Source organism: Amblyomma mixtum, chromosome 4, assembly GCF_055824585.1.
Source record: "Amblyomma mixtum isolate Tamu chromosome 4, ASM5582458v1, whole genome shotgun sequence".
Taxonomy (NCBI): Eukaryota; Metazoa; Arthropoda; class Arachnida; order Ixodida; family Ixodidae; genus Amblyomma; species Amblyomma mixtum.
This window is the reverse complement of record NC_143015.1, coordinates 135,603,415-135,629,763: the sequence shown is the minus strand read 5'-3', so window position 1 is coordinate 135,629,763 and position 26,349 is coordinate 135,603,415. Positions and strand designations below refer to the sequence as shown.

Below are 26,349 nucleotides of genomic sequence, written 5' to 3'. Positions count from 1 at the left end.
TCAGCCGTCTCTCTGGCCCCGTAGGAAAGGCAACACTTGGCCCACGCGCCCACACACACCCGCGACATCCCCGTAAGCTGCCGTCTGCAGTGTCTTCGGCCCTTCGCCATCTTCCAGGCGCCGACTGCCGGGCCCGACTCCCGGCATGCCGTTCGGGGGTGTCTTTCAACCGTCCTCGCCTGAGCCGCATGAACCACACACAGACACATACACAAACACGTACACAAACACATACAAGAGGGCATGCTCTTTCAAGGTTACTTTACCATTTCAGAGAAAGTTGCGTTTATGTTGTTTGCATGTTTAATTGAGGTTAGGACACGGTTATTCCAGTATTTATTTGTAACGTTTCACTAACTTAATTTAGGAAAAACGGAATTGTAGGAACAAATATACATTACCATTCGGCCAAAAAAAAGTAACACTGCACGTGATGTAATGTTTCAGGTCAATGGCACATATAAGATGGTAGGCCAGGAAATAAAGAAAAAAAAACATAAGATTGTATAAGCTAAACTCGGCTACTAGCATATAAGGTACTACCTCAATTGATGGCAAACGGTAAATGGCAGCGCCGCCTCTTGGTTAAGGAGCACCGCGATGATTTCCTCAGTACCGGTTAATATCATGAAATAGATTCATCATGCGTTTCAGAGGGCCAAAAGAATTATTGAAATCGGAGCATGCAAACGAAAGTTATTCCACTCGCCATTTCACTCATGCAGTACCGAGATTGGGCGCTACCAGTCAGAACCGCGCCTAGCGCACACGCAGCGGAAGCGTGCATGCAGTTGTTGCTTTGTCGGGGCTGTAGACAGCCGCTCATTCTGACGGCGTCTTCCCCCCGTGTACGCGTCGCCGTAGTCAGGGCAGGGGTGACTAACAACAAAAGAAGCCCCTTGATGTTTCTTTTTTAGTCGGACTGGAAGGCTGTTGGCAGTACTCCCACCCTCCCCCCAAACTCGCCTCCCGTCTCCTGTCCGGGCTTTCTCTTGCAGAGTACCGGAGAAGGAAGTGATTATAAACAAAATCAGTAACACCTGGGCCGATACAAACTAGCGAACCTGCAACCGATTCCATGGCATTTTTACCCCCCCCCCCTCACCCCCCCCCCCTACATTAGGCGAAGTCCCCGGTTCGCTCTTCGTTACTGGCTATAGCCTGGGGCGTGGCGTCGTTTCAGCCAATGGGAAAGGGTGGGGAAAAAAGGGAGGGGGGGGGGCAAAGACAAAGGACAGTAAATAACGTAAACATAAAAAAGTATACAACACACCGCACAAAAAACATTCACAGCAAGTTCAAAGGGAAAAGCACGGAATAAAGGTACACAAAATGCAATGTGCAATAAATTATTGAACAAAGCTTTGTAATGCTGCTTTAAAGCTGTCAGCGCCAGATATGCTTGCTAGTGATGCGGCCAAATTATTCCAATCTCTGCAAGTTTCGGCAAGTGTTGTAATTCAGATGTTTACCTTTTAGCTGTGGTTAAGGAAAAATGAAATGTACATAGCAGTGGTTGAACCCCCCCCCCCAAAAAAAAAAAAAAAAAAACAAAGCTAAGAGATGATGGTGCGAGTGAAAAATTCCTGCAAATATATCCCAGCGTATGATCAATGCGTGATGTCCATGAAATATTTATCGGTAATGTTAGAGTCCTTCAATGTGTAAACGCAGGTGTTTCTATGATGTTACAGATATTAAGCAGATCAGTAGGACGCATCTGTTTAGTACAGGATACCATCTCAGACGTCATCATCATCAGCCTGGTTACGCCCACTGCAGGGCGAAGGCCTCTTCCATATATCTCTAATCAACCCTGTCCTGTGCAAACTGCGGCCACCCTATCCCCTTAAACTCCTTAATCTCATCCGCTCCCCTTGGAGCCAGAGATTCTTAGCACCTTCCACTGCGTCACAGGTCTGAGCATAGGCTTGGTCAGTTGCTCCGCAGCCGCTGGGGACTGAGGGCCGAGGGTTAATTAATTGGTTTGTTCATGTTGTGGCCAAGTTCTACACCAGGGTGGCCAAATCCTGTTCTGGTGAGGAAGTGCGTTGTCGGTTCTGGTCACCGAGATCAGGCCGCACCGCTCATTAATAATATTAAGGTGAATATGAATTAACAGCACATCAGTATTAGCACTTATTTCACAATATATTAAGCAGGCATCCGCAAATAGGCAAAGTTTGTAAGAAATGTGAGTGGGCAAACCTATTTATATTAAGCTAGGGCCTGACCCTTACACGAGCTTACAGGAAACTGGAGTCAGCTGAGGCTAAAGGCGATCGAGTCTGTGCCATTAGTGGTCGCAGACTGAATGCGTAATAAGAGAAAAGCGCAGATGCAGTCGTTACTGCAGGTTTTATGTTTAGAAATGAATGAATGAGCTGTTTATTTAGAAAGGGAGGCTAAGGCAGTTTGTTGGGGAATTGGGTTGTTAGAAAGTATACGAAGAAGCACGGTTTACATTGTTAAATATTTTGCTTTTGAAATAGAGACAAATATATATATATATATATATATATATATATATATATATATATATATATATATATATATATATATATATATGTGTCGCGCATCGGGTGGACGCGTCCCCAACTGCTGAAGGGGAAAGCTTTCGCGTGGAGGTTCGAAGAAAGAAAAGAAACGAATTAAACAAAACAAAACGAAGCCGTGTTTATATTTTAAAGGAAAGGAACCAATGAAAGAAACGAAAACACTAAGGAAAACACACACTAGGCACGCGTAAAACACAACAGATAAAAAGGAGAGAGTTCACCGGATACACAGCGCCCCAGGTGGTGCCCCACCAGCGCCCCATGCTTTGCAGGTAGCAAAGACTCGGGTTGGCGAGTTGCGATGCGTCGCTGGCGTTGCGTTCAGGGAGGCGGTGGTAGAGAGCCAGGAGATGAGGAACGGAGCTGCATACGGGAGACGCTGACGAACTCCTGTCAGCCGCCCCCAAGAACTGAGCAGCTGCAGCAGGAAAACTGTTGCCAGGTTCAGTCGACGGCGTTCCTCAAACACCGTAGGCTTGTGCACCCTATCACAGGAAGCCGTGGCAGCAAAGTGGCGATCGTAGTAGGCCTGCGTCGTTGATTTAAGGAGGGAGGTCCACGGCAGCACAGACTCGAAGTCTGACGGCTGCCACCTCCACGCTTGAATGAGGCTTAATGGTCTTGCGTCGATGATCCAAGGGAAGTCTTTGGCAGCTCGAACCCAACGTCCGACCGCTGCCACTTCCACGCTTGGACGACTAGACTTGTGTTACGGTGTCTTCCTTTACACCTCGGTTTCCTGACACGTAGCTCTACGCTCCTCGTGCCTGCCTCGCGCACACCACTCGCACGCGCACACGCGCAACGCGGGGCTGGCACGCACGGCGCTCCGATGTCCGACGCACCACTGTCGACACGCCGCGTTCCAAAAATCCCTCACCAGTGTGGTGTGCACATCGCAATATGGCCAGTTTGTATGCAAATCATTAGCGCAGGACATGAGAATCGATGCTCTGTAGTTGTGAAGAAGTTATTTCCAAGAAGATTAACCGTTAACAGCATATAGGCTGAAATTCTAAGTGCTGCCATGGATGTGTATCCAGTCATGAAGGTTGCCCACTAAGTGTTAGTGGTGAACTGGGAACAGGTGAAGTTTTCTAATGAAATTTTGGCAATGTGTATGCATTTTCTGGCAAACAGGTTTATATTGCTAAATTCTGTTAGCTGAGGAACATTATATACTGCTGCAGGTACCTCTGGGACTAGTGCAGTTGTTATTTTAGTTATAATTAGAACATTACATAAGCATTTAGGACATAAGTTCAACATTATATGCTCAGTTACATAAATATTATGAGTAAATATTTAACGCTAGCAGAACAATCGTATACACAATATCTGTGTAACAAGTTAGAATGTTTATAACTAATGTCTCGTGCTACTGGCATTAAAAATTTACCAGAGGCAGAGAAAACCTCGTAAAAAGAAATCACGAAGTGTATGCTAAATTTTTGAAAATGCAAGAATGGAGCCTAAAGCTAGGAGCGACTGGAACTCTCGGCAGGGCCCAAGTATTGCAACCTCAAACTGGACAAGGGGCCCGAGGCTCCCATTATAAAACCTTGGTTTCCTATCCGATATAGGTTCAAACCACCAACTTGCTTCGTGATTTTGGGCTGTATGGGTATTTTTCTCACCGTGTAGCAGCAATAAGTTGGCTATATATATAGCAGGGACTTTTTTTTTTAGTGGGTGAGCAATACTCTGGGTTTGCCTTGTTATTTATTTAAAGTTTAGAAATATTAAATTTAATTTTTGATATTTTTGTTTTGCACTGTTCAAAGGTGTGTCATTAATGCATATAGAGTATAAATTAAAACGGCCAGTTTTGTAGGATGTACGTACACACAGGAGTGAGCAACTGCATTAAAAGTGTGTGTAGTCTGCTTAAATTTTGCTAATCATGCTCATGAACAGGGGTACAATCAATGACCTGGTTTACGACCGGTTACAGAGCGAACTAGCTCAGCCCCACTGTGCTTTACATTAATAACATCCTAGAAGACATTCCGCGAATGCTAGCGCTACTAATCCGCGCTTACGCGTGACCTCCATGCGAACGGCACATTTGACAGTATTTGGGAAGATTAAATGCGCTGCATACAGCAAAAAAAAAAAAAAAAATTGAGGCAATAAAAGAAGCTCCGCGGGCGACCTGACCGCAACCCCCGCCACTGTTACGGCCACACCCAGGTTTTTTTTTTTTTCTCGCAAGTCAGACAGCCGGAAAAACCGCCATGTCTAGTCAGCTGTGATACTCTGAAGTTTTCTCTTCGAAACGAAGGATCGCTTACAGTGTTTGTCTTGAGACACCAGTTGTCTTGAGACACGCTGGTTAGAGCGTACGAGTTTTGAGTCGGAACTCCTCACTTTGCAGTGAAACACGAACCACCTTTGCAGGCTGAGTGCTCGAAACTAGGTTGCCCCCGAAGGGGCGCAGCGGGGTTTACGGAGCCTCTTCCAAGCGCACACCCCTGAAGAAGCCGGGCGCCGGGCCGGGGGTGGCTTGTACCCATTTTTACCGGTGGGTGTCCGGCGGTGGGTTTCGAACCAACCACCTCCCGCAGCCGAAGCGGACGCCCAAACCACTAGGCCACGACTGCGGTGGTATCCTGGGCTCGGTGTATAGTTATTTAACCACATCGAAGTGATGTTTTCGGTATTACGGTGTGTCAGTGAGTGCTAAAAGCGATCCTTGCATTCAGCATGCTCGCAAAATACTAGAGCATTCATTCATTCATTAATTCGCTAGCAATCGCTCCCGACCACCGCGTGTTTAGACCAGCGTTGCCAATTTGCGTATCTGTGCTTCGCAGGTGACGCGGCTTGCTTCAGTAATCTTGTACGATCCCAATTCCGCTCATGGATCATAGCCAGCTCACACCTTTATCAAACGATACGGCGATTAGACGGCAGCACCGGTGAAATGCCGTTGATTGCAAGGCCAGGCAGCCGGTCAGCTGTGGGGTGCTAGTTTCGTACCGCTTAACCGGATGGCAGCACCTACTCTGGTCCAAATTTCGGCTGCTCGCTCCCCGTGCGCTAATCAGGCTGACTGGTGCGTGCTCTAAGCGGAGACAAGCTGTTACTCACCGGTTCTTCGTTGAAATATCACATTGTCATTTCTTTCGAAATTATTTATGCTGTAACGCAACTAACGGTCCTGCACGTCAGCAACGTCCACCGATAGAATGCTCCATATGGCCAGTGCCTCCAGCCACAGCACATGGCGAGATAAATCTACTATAGAGTCCTCTGGTGAGAGCCCTGGATACTTTGAGCATTCGTTCTTAGACGACAGATGACTTACTTTTTTTTTTCTAGAGAAAAGCAATAAAACAAAAGGCTAAACTTCAGTGAGATAAACCACAGTTGATATGTACTAGTTAAGCTCATATCAAACCACGGTCTCTGCACTTTTCAACGACCGTTCAAAGATGGCAGCGCTCAACCTGTTGCGCGCCTACGGACATGTAGGCTCTCTAACGCACTCTAACTTACCATACACAGTAGACCACGAAATCACTAATTTGCTGCTTTGAACTAGCGTCAATGCCTCAGGTCAAGAAAAAAATACCTGTAATTGCTGTTACAAATGCTCTTGGCATTTCACTGTTCATTACTCTTGCGTTGTGTGCCTTCACGCCTTTGGGCGTCATAAGGTAGTATCATCCTCCCATGTGCAAGTTATGCAGAAAGTGTGCTCGATTATTGACACTATTTGACACTGCAACTGTAACCAACCCAAGAAAGTTTGTTTAACAACTAGCATAACTATAACACCTAACATATGTACTTACTTATTTTTTACTCAGCAATTGTTTTTGCTTAAGTGTTTACTAAACAGCTGTTTACGGCTCTCTGGCGTAACGCATGGCGCAAATGACTTTTACGTCCATCTCTTTTTCCAATCAAAGCAACGCGCTTCATTCTACCGTTGTTGTTTGTATGCTTTGCGCTCGTATGTGGTACCTTGTCGCGTGCCTGTCGCCTCTTGTATCGTAAGTTGCGCTGTTCGGGCGAAGTCGTTGTCAAGAAAACGGTACTTTCGTGGTTGCCTTCGCGCATTGCCGCGACCCTCTCCCGGCGTATGGTCCTGTGCGGCGTGTAATATCTCACGAACTCGTCAGTGAGGACCATTGGAAGTTGCTCCAAGGCGGACCCCAAAATGTCGGGCACTGACTCGGGAATCGACACAGGGAGCGAAAGTAACGGAAGCACGTCGATGTCGGTCGGCTCTCCACCGAGGTTGAACGCGGACCACGTAAGATATTCCACAACACTTTCAGAGTTCTCTTTTTTGAGAGTTTCATTCGCAATGGTATTGCGCTTCGCGCTGTCTAGCTGCGCGCGCGTATCTGCGCGTTATGTGGTTCCTAGGGAGTGGTTATGTAAAATCACCATCGCGCCTTCATTTTGTCCGAGATTCGAGCGATATGATCCGCGCGTATGAGCCGGGGTTAACTAAGCGTAACGCGTGGCTTTAACTAGTAAACCGGTTTTGTTCTCGACCAGCTTTTCCATTGCTTTTGTCCCATTCGTGCTACCTGTGCTCAATACTGGGTTTAGCCCGTCATTGTTTTATCCTCGCAATCACAGCTGGCGATAACAACGTTTGAACACGTTTATTTTGTCACTGATAAGCGCAAAACGCAGGCTTAGATAATAATGTAACCCTGCCCTAGTTAATTGTCCTAGCAATATCTAGGAGGAAACTTGCAAAAAATAACCGTCTAACTTGCGAGTATGTTTTTGCAGGCTAGTTGGTGCCTAAGCATTTCTTCTGTGTCGTGTCTTTTGCGCAAAAAACCCACAATAACCGTCTAACTTGTTTATTTGCCTAATTTTTATCCGCTCGTCATAACCTGCTTTAGTCATTTGGTTCAAACAATCTGAACCAGTAGTGCCATTATCCACCGCTCCTGAAGTGCTTGCCTGGTGTTAACGTCACTTAGGAGATAGGTCAAATGTGCGAGGACGTACGGAAGGCAGTAATTCTTAACACTGCGTATTACCATACAGAAAATGATATATGAGGTCAAAGAGGAGAGAGCATTCCTTTTTGTGTAATGCTCGGTGACATGGTCAGGCCTGGGAATTGGATCAGCGACGGCAGTGCTTATACCGAGCACGTATACTTATAGCAAGGATACCAGCAGGGAGGGATGAAAAAATACACACATGGCTGTTTATATTCATTGCTTCTTTTACTCATGTTTGGGTGTCTTCATCACCCCAAAACGATGGAACATGAAAATGTCGGAGCACGGAAACAGCGCAGGGTCCTTTTGTACAGACGTGTCGGATTTAATGTCAGACAGACAAGGAGGTGAACTTGCAACTACGTTGTTGAAACAAACGTGAAAGGTATTTATAGCTTGACACAAGCCTGAAAAAAAAAAAAATTGTAATAATGTTTACTTTGATGTGTAGTCATCTTTCAGTTAGAGATGTTAAAGGTTTTATTGTCATTTTTTAGGTTAGTGCTGTGCTGTAAATACCTTCCACATGTGTTTCAGTTGTAAGTTTATAGCGTTGTCTGTTTTTAACTGTTTTCTTGTTCTAATGTTGGCAAATGCACCAACTATCCCAAGCATGCATATTGTTGGAAATTAAGTCCATTCGTACGGATGCAAGTGACTGTAGCCAAGCCTTGAAGAAGGCTCTGATATTTCTAGGCCGATGCAGTCTCTTTTTCAGTCGTGACATAGTGGCTGCTGGCAGCCACTTCAAGCGCACTGTTCCATTGTGTCAGTCAGCCACATTGGATAAGCTGCAGGCGTGCATGGTCAGCTGTGGTCTGTTGATAGTTTCACGTCTGAATGTGCCTCCTTAGTGGGATGGAAATGGTGTAAATCACCTTGGGGGTTGTCGAAATCGGAGTGTTTATCAAGTGTTCAGTCTATGTTCCCATCATCACCATCACTAGCGTAACTAAGTCCGGTTTAGGACAAAGGGCTTTCCAACTGATCTACTATTAGCTGTGCCCTATGCGAGCTGCAGTGTCTTGCTATCCCTGCAAACTTCCTGATCTCATCCTCCGACCTGACACTTTGCCATCCTGTGCTACTTTTTTCTCGTCTTGGAATCCACCCTAAGGGACCATCGGTTATCTTCTCTGTGAATTATGTGCTCTGCACATGACCATTTCTTCTGTTTGATTTCACCTACGACATCACTAACTTGTGTTTTCTTCCTTTACCTGCTGTTCTTTTTTCCTGTCTCTTAACGTTACACTTACCATTCTCCTTTCCACAGCCCGCTGCACTATCCTCGATTTAATCATTAATAATTAATCATTTCAAGCCTTATCTCGTCTTCTGATTTGAAAGACGTGGGTTCGATCCCGGCCGTGGCAGTCGCATTTCTATGGAAGTGAAATGCTACAGGCCCATGTACTGTGCAGTGTCAATGCACGTTAAAGAACCCCAGGTGGTTGAAATTATCCTTAGTCCTCCTCTGCAGCATCCCTCGTAGCCTGAGTCGTTGTGGGATCTTGAAACCTATAAAACCAAACCCTTTCGTCAGCCTCTTACCTACCCAGGTGTCTAAGAATGAACAACAAGAGCTCACAAACGGTTACCATTATGTAATGCGAGATGCAGTGATAGCCTTATGCTGTGGTAAATATAACATTATTGTTTATTCGTTACTATTTGTCTTCTCTGGTACAGAGCACATGACATCACTGTGTTTGGATCTCTCAGCGTGGTGTGTCGTAGTGATGTCATGTGTGACGTAGCTCCATGCAGGCGAGTCAGTGTATTGTACCGTGTGTTGCTACGGCATGTTGAAGTGACATCATGAGTGACGTCACTGTGTACTAACCAGTGTGATGCTGTGTTACGCCGATGCTGCAGAACCATGGAATGTGCCTTTAACAGCTGTTGCTGTAAAAAGTACTGCAGGTGGCGAATGTTGAGCCTGTGGCATGGCTTTGCAGGAATCGGCCGACCCTCAGGAGGAAGACGGAGCCGAGCCGGCGTCTCCGTTCTTCCGCAACGTGCAGCCCCTGTCGGTGCAGTGCCTGGATGCCATGGCCATGGAGTCATCGGCCTCGCTGCACGAGCACTCCACAGAGGGCGATGAACCCTCGCCCCATGCCTGGCTGGGCAAGATGCGTACGCACCACAGGCGCGCCCTCAGATGGCGCCACGTGTATGGCCGCCGGGCGACCTACAGGGACCTCATCAGTGAGTGTCAGAAATGTGTTGGATTTAAGTGACTCTTGCACTGGACTCTCATTAATTTGGACTTTCTTAATTATAGCTGCTGGTTTAGTTTAAATGGAAGTTTGCTCCCACAAGCGCTATGTGTACTAAAGAGGCTCCTGTTAATTGGGACCCCACATAATTCAAACTGATTTTCTATCTTGTTAGAGTTGACTGTAGTGTGGAGTGCGTTATGCCCTAAATGCCGCCGCGGTGGCTCAGTGGTTATGGTGCTCGGCTGCTGACCCAAAAGACGCGGTTTCGATCCCGGCCGCGGCGGCCAGAATTTCTTTGGAGGAGAAATTCTAGAGGCCCGTGTGCTGTGCGATGTCAGTGCACGTTAAAGAACCCCAGGTGGTCTAAATTTCCGGAGCCCTTCACTGCGGCGTCTCTCATAGCCTTAGTCGCTTTGGGACGTTAAACCCTCATAAACCATAACCGTTATGTACAATATTAAGGTGAATTCAAGCAGTTCCTCTTTTTTATTAATTTTTCTTTTCAAATTCGTCATTAGTCATAAGCATGTTTGCTCATTTATGTTTAAGTATTGCCTTCTCAACTCGTCACAGCCATCTGTCAGTTTACGCGATGCAAGGAGGAACAATCGAGCCTCTTTAGAGCTCTAACGTTCCCCCTTGAGAGTTTAATGAAAAAAAGCATCTATTATTTTTAATGTTTATTTGCTTTGTTTAATTGAACAGTTAATTTCCTGCGTAATCCACCTCTCCTGTAGTGCACCGTGGGGCCTTTAGGGTATTGACAGAGATGGATGATGATTATAATAATACTGTAGTAACAAGCGTTATATCGGACGGACGTCTGACACATCTATGTCGTGTTTTCGTGACCTCATTTACGGCACCAAATTTTGTTGTCGATATTCAGCTGTGGGGAGAAGAGTTTGCTACAGGGGGACATTGAAGCTGCCTTCTTTTTTATTTCTATTGTTGTATTACAATGCCTCTGTGGGGTCAAATTGTAGACAAGACCTTGTGGCTGAGCACAGTGAACGGTTGTTAATTTGAGCCTCGTTTATTTGAATTTTTGGATAATTCAAACCGTGACTTGGTTCGTTCATGCTGCATTGATGTCTATGTGTAAAAAGCAGGCTATCAATTTGAAAATGAATCAGTTCCATCGTCAGTAATTAGAATTACGCGTCGCCGCACCTGGCGTGCCTGAGCACCCACACAGAAGGATAGCACACTTCCTAAACTGCGCTGCCTCTTTGGAGATGTGGAGAATGTAAAAAATGGCTAAAAACTGTTGTCTCAAAGGCTTCAGTAGATTGTTGCATTCGCTTTTGTTATCAAGCTATGGATGGCTTGACTAGCTCTGAGATACAGTGCATCAAATGTTTTTCAGCATCGCTGGCGGTAGTGAGACGAATTTGTGGGAGCGTTCATTGTTGATTGCTGTGCATTTTGGTCTCGGTTTGTTGGTATCCTCTGTGTCACGATCCTGTGTGGGTGGTCGTAGTGGTCACCCCAAGTTAAGCCTGTGTAGAGTGCCATGGTGCTGTAATTTAGAATTAGAGGAGCACCCAATGAACATTAAAACTCTCATAGACGTTCTGTGGACGTTTAGGACGTCTACAGGACGTTTAGGACGTCTACAGGACGTACAAGGGAGTTCAAGTGCTCATTGGGCAGTTGAAGGAGCACCGTTTATTCGTTTTCCAGCCTTGTTCGTTTTCCAGCAGCCCATAGTCCACACATTGCCTGCGTGAGCATTGGCACAGTTGACCCACTCCTTGGTCAAAAATCGCAGCTGACCGCACAATTTTAATGCAGCCCTCCGCTGCGCAAGTTGAAGAATGAAGTTGAAACCCTGTTGAAGAATAGTTAGAGGGGCCCTTCTGGCATGTTCGGGCTTTAGAACAGAAAAGGTGTTGGCAGTTACGTTCTGGGAAAAAATGAAAACAGAAAGGGATCATGTACTTTTTTAAACAATGCAGTAGGGAAATCTCACTACCTAACTGCTCTCTAGTCACAGTGTACTGCTTTTGCTGTTCAGTAAAACTGCAGTTGATTGAGGCTGTGCAGTTTTTATTAATGAGCTTTCTCTCTATTTTCTTCTTTTCAGGTGAACGCAAGCTGCGTATAGCTTCGATCACAAATCAGATTCCCCTGGGTGAGTGACGCATTTTATTCTGTCGTCTGCTAATTCAGGCAAAGCCCGAGATCATTTCAGAGCCCGGTTTTTATTAGGCGAGAAGCTCAAATAGGTGGGGGTGTGATGGGGCTTCATCATAACAAGGGCAAGCAGTGGGGTACTATTGTGAATGACTAAGGAGTCATGCGGGGGCCTTTGGAATTAGGGTGGAGAACTGGTGGACTTATGAGTAGCACTACGGTAAGTCTGTTTGTCCGAGCGAATCGTTACAAGCTGGGCTTGGAACCATTGGGTCAGTGTGAGCTTCTGGTCGGCTTTCAGTTCTTGAGTCCCACAGTCTGAGGGCAGTGCATTCCCGTACCCCAGGGACTTCTCGGTATACCCTGCTTCTGTTGCCTTTTTTATACCCATCAGTTGCACTCCAATTTCACCCCAGAGCAGAAAGGTACCGTCGTCTGTTTTGTCTCTCCCTGTCAGTTTGCGTGGCAAGATCTCCCGGTTTATTTTGAGGGCATAGATAGAGCTACTGCATTACACTCCACGCGTTGTGTCCCTTGCTGTGTGCCTTTGGCATTGTTGCATTGTTCGGCGGTACTGTTAAGGGGGGACCCTGGTCTTGAAAAGAAAATTTTCTTAATTTAGTCATAGTTATCAAATTATCAGGGCACATGTATTTTTGTGCGTTGATTCTAGATATGTCATTTAATTTCATGTAAAACAATTCCTTGAGCACTTATGCACTTTTTATGCAAGTATTTTGCGGAGAGTTTTGAAGAAAATTTGCTGCAGGAAACTTCCTGAAATGTATGCCATTGGGTTCCCTTGACACCAAGGAATGCAATAAGGGCGAAATTATCATCCTGGCTCTCAGAGAACTTGAGTAATAGGGCACTGAAGCTGCCACTTCAGAAACAAGAATACACATTTTCCTTATCATTTCTAAAGCGAGAACTTCGAAACTCTATAACTTAAGTTCTATGATACGCAGGAAGATAATTCTACCCTTGTTGTATTCCTTGGTGTCAAGAGAACCCAATGGCATGCATTTCAGCGAGTTTCCCGCAGCAAATTTTCTTCAAAACTCTCCGCAAAATACTAGCATAAAAAGTGCATAAGTGCTCAAGGAATTGAATTGCATGAAATTAAATAACACATTTAGAATCGGCACACAAAAATACATATTCCCTGAAGATTTCGTAACTGTGACTTCATTAATAAAAATTTTTTTTTCAAGACCAGTGTCCCCCCTTAATTTAGGGTATTTATAAAATGTTTTGCTGATTCCGACTCCGGTCCCGATCCCAGTGCGAAAGCTGCTGGAGAGAGGTGTTAACCCGTGTGCCGCTGACGAGCACCGCAGGACAGCCCTCCATTTCTCTGCTTGCAAGGGTCACCTGACTATACGTGAGTGTCTGAAATTCACTTCCAGGGATAAGGAGGCTTGGGGTTCGAACCATTGTTGTGATGTTTGTTGGTTTATTTGTTCATTACCTCAGTTGATTTAAGGGGGGATGAGGGTCTTGAAAACGTTTTTTTTTATTTGTTAACATATCTTTCTGAAACTTAGCACCTGGGTGTATCATTGAATGCTGATTTCGAATATGCATTTAGATTTCAAATATCTCAGCTGGAAGGAAATATATGGCAAAATAAAATATCCTAATTAGGTCATTTCTTACGGGCTTTTTTAGTAATTCATCAGTTAAATAAACATTTTTAAAGAATAAGCAGACATTTGCAAAGGCCCTAAGCAGATCCTAAAGCTAACAGAATGTCTACAAACTAATTTTGTTGATCATAAATAAACAACAAAGTTGGAAAAAAAAAATGACCTGGCGTTAATTAGCCCACACTTGGCCTAATTGCTCATATATCATGTTTAAAGGAAAAAAGAAAGCTTCAGGATGTGCTTTGGGCCTTTGCAAATGTCTGCTTATTCTTAAAAAATCATTCTTTAACTGATAAAATTACTATAAAGGCCCGCAAGAAATTACCTAATTTGAATGTTATTTTGCGGTAAATTTTCTTCCAGGTGAGATGTTTGAAATCTAAATGCATATTTGAAATCAGCATTCTATGAAACACCTGTGTGCTAAGTTTGAACAAGTTATGTCGAAAAATAAAAAACAAGTTTTCAAGACCCTCATCCCCCCTTAATGATTCATCCATTTGTTTGTTCATGCCTTGGTTCACTCATTCACCCATCCAATCCATCCTTGTATAGTTTCGTTGTTTCATTCATTCGCTGATTGGTGCACCTCTTTATTTGCTTACTCATCTACCGTATTTTCCGGTGTATAAGACGCGGCTTTTTTTCAAAAATCTTGCTGGTGCGTCCTATACAAGGGTGCGTCTTATATTCGAATTTTTCGGCTTTTTTTTTTTGCGAGTTTAGAAATTACTCAGGTTCATGTTCAAGCTTTTTTCACCGGAAAAATATTGCTACCAATAACGTGGTTGTAAACGGCTATAATACGGGAACCGCCATGCGCGACTTTTTTAGGTGAACTTTATCATGAAACAGCGGGGATGATGACTTGCGGGATCATAAACATACGGCTGTTTCGGAGGCCCCAAGCAAAAGTAATGTGAAATGCCAAAAGATGGCGACAATCGCGCTTCTCGCCATTGTCAAGACAAGCCAAGACAAGCCGGCATTTTTTTTTAGTCTCCCTTTGCAACTTTGTTTGCTCTGTGTACGTAGTACGCACGTTGTGCGAAGAGAATGTTTCAGCTGCATTGCCTCCAGAAAGGGGCAAACTTTTTGATAGCGCATGTGAAGATGAAGACTTTGAAGGTTTTAAGTAACAATAAAATGTTCTTATGGACATAAGGAGAGTTCTTTCGTATTTTTTTTTTGCTAAGACATGGGCGGGTATGGCATGAGTGTTGTCTTATCGATCACTCAGCGTTGCTTAAGAACTCACAGGTACGGTGCATTTCACGATGGTCACACAAGCATGTTTAATTAAGCCTCACTAGCCTGACTGGGTAAATTGGGGTGCGTCTTATACACGGGTGCGTCTTATATACCAACTTTTTCAATGACAGCCTGCATATATGGCAGGTGTGTCTTATACACCGGAAAATACGGTATTCGTGTTTTTTTTCTTTTGTGTATTCGCTCGATCTCTCATTTAGTAATACTCAGTGTTGAGAGACTCTTTGTCTTACCCTTGTCACGTTGGTCAGGTTAGTTGCATATTTCGTATATTGTGACAGTTTTTCTGAACAGGGCTGAACAGGGCTGGCAGGAAAATAGAGCATGAACTAGGACGTGATTGGAACAGCATTACAGTTTCCACACTGATACAACTGCGGCATGTGTATTTTGTGGCAAGCAAAGTAGAGAATTACTGGTGAATAGAAAACTGAAAAGTGCTAGAGGTAACCTGTTACTCTTTCATTGTTCATGTGTAAGACTTTATAAAGAACTAGGTTCCAAAGACAGATTTCTTGTCCATTTTAGTATGTTTGAAAACTAGTGCTCTTCAGATTGTGGGTCAAGATTTTTTACTTGAAAATTCTTGTGGTAGTAAGCCTATTTGTGTTATAAATATTGTCGATTACTGAAGCAAATTATAACACAATGATCGTTTGGATTACTTCGGTCACACCAGTCACAAGACTCTAGTACAAGAAACTGGGCACCTCTTGCAGCCAGCTTTCATCATCATCAGCCTGACTACACCCACTGCAGGGCAAAGGCCTCTCCCATGTCTCTCCAATTAACCCTGTCCCTTGTCAGTTGCCGCCACTGTATCCCCGCAAACTTCTTAATCTCATCCGCCCACCTAACTTTCTGCCGTCCCCTGCTACGTTTGCTTTCTCTTGGAATCCACTCCGTTACCCTTAAGGACCAGTGGTTATCTTGCCTTCGCATTACATGCCCTGCCCAAGCCCATTTCTTCCTCTTGATTTCAACTAAGATGTCATTAACCCGCGTTTGTTCTCTCACCCACTCCGCCCTCTTCCGATCTCTTAACGTTACACGTATCATTTTCCCTTCTATAGCTCGCTGCGTTGTCCTTAACTTAAGCTGAACCCTCTTTGTTAGCCTCCATGTTTCTGCCCCATAGGTGAGTACCGGTAGGATACAGCTGTTGTATACTTTTCTCTTCAGGGATATTGGTAAGCTACCATTCATGACCCGAGAGAACCTGCCATACGTGCTCCACCCCATTCTTATTCTTCTAGTTATTTCCCTCTCATGAGCCAGCTTTCAGAGGCTACCAAAGACATCAGGCACGGCACCACTTCCGAGCTGTCTGCTGTCAGTGGTGGCATGTCTTTGTTTCCTGAAAAGTGCTCTCATGCAGTTCATTTTACTGCCACGGGGTGGCGCAACAGTATGTCGATCCCCAAATTTAAATGAATTAGTGCACCAAGTTTTTTCTGGTGGCTGGTGTGGTTGAAGAGCTGCGACTGAAGTGGAGTGGAAACTCTCTTACTCGCTTATATTTTTTTACTGCACTTTTACCTGTGCAGTTAAAATGCTGCTGGAGCATGGCGCTGATCCAAACCAGAGGGATGTTGTGGGCAACACTCCTCTGCATCTTGGTGAGAACTTGCATGGGGCTTCCCTTTTCCAGTGTTTTTTTTTTATTTCTTTTTTTCCATGATCGCATTCTGTTCGCCATGGCGGCTCAGTGTCCGGTGACACATCGAGAGTGAGAAGAACATTTCACGCAGGAAGTTTAAAATTTGCATGTTTGAAACACAAAGAATGTCCTGACCTAGTGCAAGAAAAAAAACGAGGTCAAAATGGATAAAACGGTGGTGAAGAAATCTTATGAAAAGGTGAGTATCTAGACGGAAAACCGTAACAGAAAAAAAATTCAAATTGTTTAAGCATTTCTTCGCAATACAGAGCCGCCACAGTTCACAAAACAATATTTTTTAGAGTACTTCCCAGTTGATTTCAGCAGTGTAACTTAGAGACAGCAGGAAAACGAGGTATGCAAGCAGATATAGCAATTTTCAAAAAATCAATTTTTTTGGCCATATTTAGTGATTTCAAAACTGCATCCCCCTTATGTGACCAAAAGAGGACGTTGTGGATTAGGTAAAAAAAAGATCAAGCTGTTGATATCCGAAATTATTGGGAAAATACATGCATGGGTAGGATACATAATTGATTAGTAACTAGTGGTCAGTGTGAGTACCATGTGATGGGAAACATAGTCGGGTAAAGCGATGAGGTTAATTGGTTAAGACATGGTTGGTGCATGGAAGGGGTTACTGGAGGTCACTGGGGGTAGCCTTTGTTCTGCGGTGGACTTAACCAAGGCAGTAACTATAATCGTGTGGCTGACTGTGCCAACCGTTTCTCCGTTTCAGCGGTTTGCACGAGTCACACGGAGGTGATCACGGAGTTACTGAAAGCCGGTGAGTGCGATCAAGTTGAAATGCTAGGTGCAAAACTGGATCCTCCACGGATGGGGAGGGAATTTATGCGGAAGGAAATTTGTGCAGGGTGGAAGTGTTCTCCAGGTCTGGTAGACACAGTGTGTGGAAATCCAGCAGCAACATTGGCGACCTGTTTTCGCTACATGCCAGAGGGTAGACAGGCTGGGCCCAGAGAGAGCTCAGTACACAAGCTAAAGGGACTTTATCGTTTGTTGAGACAGCTTAAGGGGGGAGCCTGGTCTTGAAAAGAAAATTTTATTAATCTAGCCGTAGTTATGAAATTTTCAGGGCACATGTAGTATTTTTGTGCGCCGATTCTAGATATGTCATTTAATTTCATGTAAAACAATTCCTTGAGCACTTATGCAATTTTTATGCAAGTATTCTGGGAAGAGTTTTGAAGAGAATTTGCTGTGGGAAACTCATTGAACTGTATGCCATTGGGTTCTGTTGATACCAAGGAATGCAATAACGGTAAAATTATCATCCTGGCTATCATAGAACCTGAGTTATAGGGTACTGAAGTTGTCGCTTCAGAAACAGGAATGCACACTTTTGTTGTCATTTCTGAAGCGACAACTTCAAAACTCTATCTTAAGTTCTATGATAGGCAGGAAGACAATTTTACCCTTATTGCATTCCTTCGTGTCAAGAGAACCAAATGGCATACAGTTCAATGAGTTTCCCACAGCAAATTTTCTTCAAAACTCTTCCCAGAATACTTGCATAAAAATTGCATAAGTGCTCAAAGAATTGTTTTACATGAAATTAAATGACATATCTAGAATCAGTGCACAAAAATACATGTGCCATGGAAATTTCATAACTATGGCTAGATTAATAAAATTTTCTTTTTCAAGACCAGGCTCCCCCCTTAAACGTGGATTGAAATCTCAAGACGGCCTGGGACCTGCTTTGAAATGAATAGTTAAAAGGCCAAGGGCTGTTGCCTGAACGAGGAAGGTTGCTGAGTTTCACACTGATATCGAAGGGCCCCAATCTGCAGTTACAGTATATTACCTCGTGTAAGTAGGACCCCCAACTTGCAGCCCTCGCTGACTATAGCAGAGTTTACTGTATAGCATACAAGTTGACTCGTATGGCTCGCAACCTGCCCCACGCACTTCACTTTTTTGTAGTAAATGTTCCCAGTTTGTCTCTGGACACATCCATTTGTTTTTGCAGGCACCGATGTGAACTCGCTGGACAACTCCGGCCGCACGCCACTGCACCTAGCCCAGTCCAAGCTACGTCTCATCAAGGTGGACCTGTCCAAGTCTTCGGAGAACGTCAGGCAGGAAGTCATGAAGGTAAACAGTTTTCATAAGCACAGAGTACTTCAAGATGCTAAGGCATTGGAAGAGAGGAGGATGGGTTAGGAAACAAGCATGATGTCCTAACTCGTCAGCGAGAGGAAGTGAACATAGCCAGTGCATGTAATGTGTTAAGGTGTAATGTGTAATGGTAATGTGTAATGTGCATTTAATGTAATGGGTTAGGGAACAAGCAAAATATCCAAGCTCATCAGCAAGAGGAAGTGAACATAGCCAGTGCATGTAATGTGTTAAGGTGTAATGGTAATGTGTAATGTGCATGTAGTGTAATGTAATGGGTTAGGGAACAAGCAAGATATCCTAGCTCATCAGCAAGAGGAAGCGAACATTGCCAGTGCATGGAATGTGTTAAGGTGTAATGTGTAATGGTTATGTGTAATGTGCATGTAATGTAATGTAATGGGTTAGGGAACAAGCAAGATATCCTAGCTCATCAGCAAGAGGAAGTGAACATAGCCGGTGCATGTAATGTGAAAGGAGAGAACCGATGGTCTTTTATTTTCATCAGAGTGGATTCCAATGGAAGGTGAACGTACCAATGGTGGCAGACAGTCGGATGGGCAGATGAGGGTTCTCCTCAATACGTCTGCACCTTCTGCTCTAGTGCACAAAAGTGCCGTGTCGGCGCAGCGCCAGTTCTTGCGATGCAAATGTAGCCTGACACTAGCGCTCTCGGTACAACAGTCAGATTAAGTGCAAAACTGCAAAAACGTTCCATCTGCAGGGGCCAGGTGTTGGTCGTCCGTGGTTTGTCGCGTGGTTTGACATGTGCACGGGGTTGTGCTAGTTGTGTTGAACGCTATGCATTTGTTCGAAGTGGTGCACCTCTTGAGATCAGTCATGAAACTTTGCAATTCTGAAGCGATGAATTTGACACTGCCCTTTTTGTTGCATTGCACAAAGTGGCGGGGGGCATCACCGAATCAGCGGGTGCTTTTGGAGAGGTAGCAATGAAATGCTTCGACTTTGCATAGCCTAGCTTTTGAAGTCAGACTGTTGAGCAAGAGTTCTACCCGAAGATTCACTGGTTGTCCGCCAATTACAGCTTAAGAGTTGCCTGATAACTAATTGAGCTTCAATTGACTATATTAACTCCATAACTCATGTTCACTGTCGGTGTATGGTGGCGATGAAGTGGCTGTCAGAGGCTGACTGGCAGGGAAAGATGTGGACCGAGTAACAGCAAAGCCGGTGGCTGACTGGCGACCTCAAAACCAGTCGCTGCTCTAAGCGGAGGTGCGGCTGATGAAGCCATGTGCTGATTGCCGATGCAGAGGCCGCCTAGGCAAAAAGGAAAGTTGCAGTAAGTCGGCACAAAAGTTGCAATCAACCACGCATTTAAAAACAAACAACAGCACCGTGGTTGTCTAGCTTGGAAAATGCGTCCGTTTCAATGCCGTCCTCGATCAACTCTCCGTGGAACCGTTTGCTACTTGTCTGCTATCGAACACGGCAAGCGCCTTGCACCACTTACACAAGAAAGCTCATCGAGAGGCTAGTGCAGAAGAATTCATGCAACACAACGTCAGACTGAGTGTCAAAGTCCAGACGGCATTGGCTGCACTAACAAATCAAGTGTGTGTGTTCCACCGTAGCCAAATCGGGGAGACCCGAGATTTGGAAGTTTGCACAGATAAGGTGGTCGCAACTGGCACAGGACAGAGTTGATTGGAGGTCATCGGCAGGGGACGTTGTGCTGCAGTGGGTGTAGCCAGGTCGATGATGATGATGGCGAGTGATGTGCTCACTGAGTGCCATTCTGGTTCCTTGTTAACCGTCGCAGGTCATCGAGATGCTGCAGGTGTACCTGCAGCGGAGTGGGAAGTCGGCGGAGAGCGACCTGCTGGGCACCTTCTCCACCAGGCTACGCTTGCATCAGACGAGGCAGGAGGTCAGTGGTTGCCCTTTGACCTCTCGAGCGTGGTCAACTCCGAGGCTAAGAATCCCTGGATCCAGACATCGGAAACTGAACCTGGCAGTGATCTAGTGAGGCCGATTACAGGAGACCAGATGCGAAGCATGGGATGGCTGGAAGTCAGGTTTGGACGCAAGATTAGAAGATTTGATAAGATAAGGTAGCTTCATGAGGTCAAACCGGCTCACCAGTTTGTGTGAAGCTTGACCTTGAGGTGGCCTTGGGCAAACCATAAAAAAAAATAAAATAAATATTGCCGTGACTGGGATTCAAATCCCTAGCGGTGCGAACAGATCAGCTTCGCTGGCCACTGCACAAAAGCACTAGGCTGTCGTTGCAGCCGATCACGCCTTCTGTTAAACTGCAACACTCTCCCGTGCTCTGCATTGCGCATCGTCTTCATCAACTAATACTAATGTGAAACTAATATTCACGCTTTGGGCTATGTGGCGGTATTGGCAGAGAGATGTGCGCTGCATCCACTGGCGTGGACAATGTTGTGGCTGAAGCACGACACTAGAGCAGTATTTGTTAGAGCTGTGCACGGGCCGCAAATTTCAGCCCGCGCCCGGCCCGAGCCCTACACTACTGACGGAGGCCCGGCCCGGCCCGACACTGAAGAAACCTAAGCCCGCCCGGGCCCGGCCTGAGTTAAGGCCCGGCCCGGGCCCAGCCCGACCTGCAAAAGTGAAATTGAAGTGACGATGAAACAGAAAGAGATAATTTAAGGAAAATCACTTTATTTCAATGTTTTTAAAATGCTCGGCTCTCATGGTCTAGAATACTACAGGAACCTTACTACCCGGAAACCCGCAGAGCTCTAAACTTTTGACTAAAGGCTAATTCACTCTGGTGACTCGCGGAGGCACTCGAATCGTCACGGAGGGAGCGGCCCCAATGAGTCGCCAGCGACATGTTTGATGCCTGATTTCGCTGTCCTCCGTGACGAATCGAGTCGCGCGACCTCCGTGCATTCACGTGACGGCAACTAATCTATGCGCCTACGCAGGTATCCATGGCAAGCAAGAAGATAATGGTCACAACACGTCGTTGTTGCCACACGAGCGAGAATCCTGTTGTCCCGTACATGTGATAATGACCTCCCCCACACCCCTCCCACCCGGCCCCCGTCAACGCGTGGCGGAGGGTACTTTTGCGAGTGCCTTCGATTCGATACACCTCACCTTCCTTTGTGCAGTGTCATTTGGGCTCGTGTGACCACTCATGTGGAGATTAGTTTCGAACCTTGCAACAGTAGGGCAGCTGGAGCCACGCAGGAGCAATCGCGATCGCCAAGCTCGGCCGGCCCGTCCGAGACAAATATACCGTGGCCCGAGCCCGGCCCGGGCCCGGGTGAATAGACTTCCGTAAGGCCCGAGCCCGGCCCGCGGGCCGGGCCGGGTACGGGCTTTCGGGCCGGCCCGAGCCCGTGCACAGCTCTAGTACACGTTCACAACATTGCTGCAGAAACGCAGCACTGTAGTGTAGGCCGCCGGCGTACTTTGGGCAAATTGGCATTGACGATGAAAGAGTTGAAATGGCGCATAGCTGGCTCCCTGGGTCTGTGGACACCTCAGTCACGCTTTCAGGTACATGTCAGTGGTGTCCATCTGCAAAAAACTGTGCTTTCGCACAATATTTCGTGCTTAGCAATGCTAAACCGCCAGGCAGTTTTTTTTGTTTCCCTTTGCTACTCCTCACAGCTCTTTCGCTGCCTTCCCTTCTTTCTCAACAGCCACAGCGTCTTCTTTCCACGTTTGTACCAACTCTTTCTCGCGAGTGCATGCCATGCAATTCACCTTGACATCCCAATGTTATCAAGAACTTGGCTGTTTCAAGCAACTCATAAGTCTGGTTTGTGAGCTCGCTGTATCTGAAAGCGGGAAAAAATTGCGCTTCGAAATATGGATCAAGTTGCTGTCCGAAGGAGACGCTTTAAAGGGAGAAATATATTCGTGCAAATGCGGTAATATTGCTTTCGGCAGGTGCCAGTACGCGACTCTTCCCATGAAAGCTCAGTGCTGCCAGAGCCACAGCGTTTGATTGAATTCGTCGCCAAAAAAAAGAGAGAGAATGTGACTGTTAATACGCTATTCCACGAAAAAGGCTGAAATTCGAGATTTATCACGCAATCACGGGAAACTAGGGGCTTTAAGGGGGGACCCTGGTCTTGAAAAAATAATTTTATTAATCTAGATGTAGTAATGAAATTTTCAGGCCACATGTATTTTTGTGTGCTGATTTTGGATATGTCATTTAATTTTGTGTAAAACAATTCCTTGAGCACTTGTGCGATTTTTATGCAAGTCTTTTGGAGAGAGCATATAAGAAAATTTGCTGCAGGAAACTCGCTGATATGCATGCCATTGGGCTCTCTTGACACCAAGGAATGCAATAAGTGCAAAATTATCCTCCTGGCTATCATAGAACTTGAGTTACAGGGTACTGAAGCTGCTGCTTCACAAACAGGAATACGTACACACTTTTCTTCTCATTTCTGAAGCGACAACTTCAAAACTCTATAACTCAAGTTCTATGATAGCCAGGATGATAATTTTACCCTCATTGCATTCCTTGGTGTCAAGAGAACCCAATGGCATGGATTTCAGCGAGTTTCCTGCAGCAAATTTTCTGCAAAACTTTTCCCAAAATACTTGCATAAAAATTGCGCAAGTGCTCAAGGAATTGTTTTACACGAAATTAAATGACATATCCAGAATCAGCGCACAAAACTACATGTGGCCTGGAAATTTCATAACTGTGACTTCATTAATAAAAATTTTTTAAAAAATTTTTTTTTCAGCGTATATCTTGACATTTGGTCATGTCTTTAGCTCGTTAATCATCACACTTGTGTGACAGCAGCGCTTGAGAACTCATATTCTTTGCTTCGTACTTGACCTTTAAATTCACAAATGCTTCGATGAGGTTGAGTGCTTAGGCTCGGTGCTCTGTGGTGGGCTGAGTGACACGTCTACCCAGCATGATTGACAAGGGGTTGCGATGCTTTGACAAACTCCGGGGGTTTGTCTTGTGCGAGTATTTAATTTTTGTTGCTGTTAATTCGTTAACGGCTATTTGTGAGATGAGCAGAAAAGGCCCATGTAAAAATGCGTTGCTGCCTAGTTTGTTCAAGTTGGCCACATCCTGATTGTTAGTCATCTCGTTAAAATTGCGTGATGATGCTTTGGAGCCAGGCCAGCTGACAGACCTTTTGAGTGCTGTGTGGCAATGAAATTAAGAGTTCAGGTTTGTTTTAGGCACATTAAGGGGGGATGAGGGTCTTGAAAACTCTTTTTTATTTGTTAACATATCTTTCTGAAACTTAGCATCTGGGTGTATCATTGAATGCTGATTTCGAATATGCATTTAGATTTCAAATATCTCAGCTGGAAGGAAATATATGGCAAAATAAAATATCCTAATTAGGTCATTTCTTATGGGCCTTTTTAGTAATTTATCAGTTAAATAAACATTTTTAAAGAATAAGCAGACATTTGCAAAGGTCCAAAGCACAGCCTAAAGCTAACAGAATGTCTACAAACTAATTTTGTTGATCATAAATGAACAACAAAGTTGGAAAGAAAAAATGACGTGGCAGTAATTAGCCCACACTTTGCCTAATTGCTCATATATCATGTTTAAAGGAAAAAAGAAAGCTTTAGGATGTGCTTTGGGCCTTTGCAAATGTCTACTTATTCTTAAAAAATCATTCTTTAACTGATAAAATTACTATAAAGGCCCGTAAGAAATTGCCTAATTTGAATGTTATTTTGAGATAAATTTTCTTCCAGGTGAGATGTTTGAAATCTAAATACATATTTGAAATCAGCAGTCTATGACACGCCTGTGTGCTAAGTTTCAACAAGTTATGTCGAAAAATAAAAAACAAGTTTTCAAGACCCTCATCCCTCCTTAAGTGAGAGATTAGAATGCTGTCATATTCCTGTGGCTTCGTTACTTTGTGCAAGAACTCTATCCCTGTCGTCATGAATTGTCATTGTCATTATGCAAGTCATAGGGTCCAGCATGGATTCAGTAATGCTGCCATAGTTCTGGCAAGAAAAGAAAAAAAAAAGGTTTGACGCAGCATTATCGTTTTTAATTACAAATTTTTTAAAAAAGAGAAGTCTTGCATGAAAATTCTCTGCTGGAATCTTGCAGATCGAAGTAGATCTGCTGTGGAAGATTGGCATTTGTTTTAACGCGAGAACGTTAGTATCCCCATGTTGGAAAAAATAGTCCAGCGCTGGCATCGGCGACCGTTTGAAGCCTCGGAGCCGGTCGCTCCGGCTGCTCCGGCAACTCAGTTGGGCCACCTAGGTCATGTGACCTTGTGGTGTCATGACAATCTGACCACCGTGACAGGTGGCAATTAATGATTGGTCGCTTAACCACTGCACCACTGTACCAGGAGTGGTATGAGGACTCCCAAGGATCTATGAACTTAACCTATAACTTAACTTAACCTACCTCATGTAATGCCCCATACCAGGGGCCTTTGAGGTATCAAAAAAAAAAATATATATATATATATATAGGCATGAACCCATTATTAATATGCGGTTGCATCATATGCTTAAAGGTGCACTGAAGAGGATTCTGAACATGTCTTTTTGCCGCGGGAACTCGATCTACACGTTCCTAGCATTCTTAGAAACTGCAACTTATTGCCCTGTATGGCCGATTTCCCTAATTAAATCGAATTAACGTCCGGCTCCCGCCTTTTTTTTTTTAATTCTCCCTCGTACGGTGGGCGGAGTCGACCAACGCGTGGAGTGCCTTTCAGCCAGCCCCGTGGAGGCTCTGCTTTCGCTTTATTTTGTTTTTTAGGTTTCCGTGAATAAATAGTTTCATTCGCAGATAATATAGCCGCAAAATAAGTCTGCAGAAATAAAAATACGCGCGGACTATTTGCTAACTACGGACTACTACGTATTACTCCGCCGATGGCAGAGCGGCAAGCCGCCACGGGACTGGGTGAAACGCACTCCACGCGTCGGTCGACACCGCCCACCGTACGAGGGAGAATTAAAAAAAAAGGGCGGGAGCCGGACGTTAATTCGATTTAATTTGGGAAATCGGCCACACAGGGCAATAAGTCGCAGTTTCTAAGAATGCTCGGAACGTGTAGATCGAGTTCCCGCGGCAAAAAGACGTGTTCAGATTCCTCTTCAGTGCACCTTTAAGGTTAAGCTTTCTCTTTGAACAGGAAACCTCAGGCGGCAGCCCTTAAATGCATCCTGCATGAAAATTCTCTTTACCCGTAGGTGGACAACGATGTACAAGACTTGCTGTCCAGTTTGGCGCACCTAAGCCTCCACAAGACCTAGGGCTGCGAGACAATTGCAAAATGACTCTGCAGACACTGTCGAGACCAGGCGCACATCAAATGGAGACGCGTCCTCTCAGGAAATGGCTGGCAGCTTCATCTTTAGGCCTGTGATGAGTGGACTACATAGAGGCCGTCACCAGATTGCATTTTTTTTTGTTGTTGTTGAGCACGGACCTTCACAAGTGTTGGAACCATGTGTCACCTGCGTGTGTGTGTTCAAGATATGTGCTCTGTGCAACGTGAGAACGGCGTGTTCACTCCTTTGGTTCTTCACGTAGTGCATTAAATGTGTCCTAACCCATTTGTTTAGTACAACAATGTGTCTCTTGGTGCTGAATCCCACTTCGTACCATGTACAAAGACATCGATTTACTACAGGTAAGGCGTATCCAATAATACATTGAAGCTGGCCATAATACTTGTCTAGAAAATCTAGCGTTTGTGATTTAGGATAATAATATTGATGGAAATA

General features: G+C 44.9%; 1 protein-coding gene and 1 long non-coding RNA gene across 2 annotated transcripts in view; one reads left to right on the top strand and one right to left on the bottom strand.

Annotated features, from left to right (window-relative positions):
- Positions 1–5,770, bottom strand: part of LOC149348327 (uncharacterized) — a 29,954-nt gene extending 24,184 nt beyond the window's left edge. Inside the window, exon 1 of the long non-coding RNA XR_016292730.1 lies at positions 5,652–5,770. This is a non-coding gene — a long non-coding RNA (uncharacterized LOC149348327). The remainder of the gene's footprint in view (positions 1–5,651) is intronic.
- Positions 5,771–6,268: 498 nt separating this feature from the next.
- On the top strand, positions 6,269–26,178 carry LOC149348326 (ankyrin repeat domain-containing protein 54-like). Its single transcript, XM_089588071.1, has 9 exons — positions 6,269–6,822; positions 9,502–9,751; positions 11,855–11,902; positions 13,190–13,288; positions 16,373–16,444; positions 17,225–17,272; positions 18,479–18,603; positions 20,411–20,518; positions 25,813–26,178. The coding sequence occupies exons 1-9, from the start codon at positions 6,727–6,729 to the stop codon at positions 25,873–25,875; spliced, it is 909 nt and encodes a 302-aa protein (XP_089444197.1). The 5' UTR covers positions 6,269–6,726; the 3' UTR covers positions 25,876–26,178.
- The last annotated feature ends 171 nt before the right edge of the window (positions 26,179–26,349 follow it).

What these genes read in the sequence shown, in the direction of transcription:
- LOC149348326 (XM_089588071.1), top strand. Translation starts at nt 6,727, where the DNA reads ATGTCGGGCACTGACTCGGGAATCGACACAGGGAGCGAAAGTAACGGA. An exon ending in CAAGGGTCACCTGACTATAC is followed by an intron (nt 13,289 to 16,372) that starts GTGAGTGTCTGA and finishes TTACCTGTGCAG; the next exon opens with TTAAAATGCTGCTGGAGCAT. An exon ending in CACGGAGTTACTGAAAGCCG is followed by an intron (nt 17,273 to 18,478) that starts GTGAGTGCGATC and finishes TTGTTTTTGCAG; the next exon opens with GCACCGATGTGAACTCGCTG.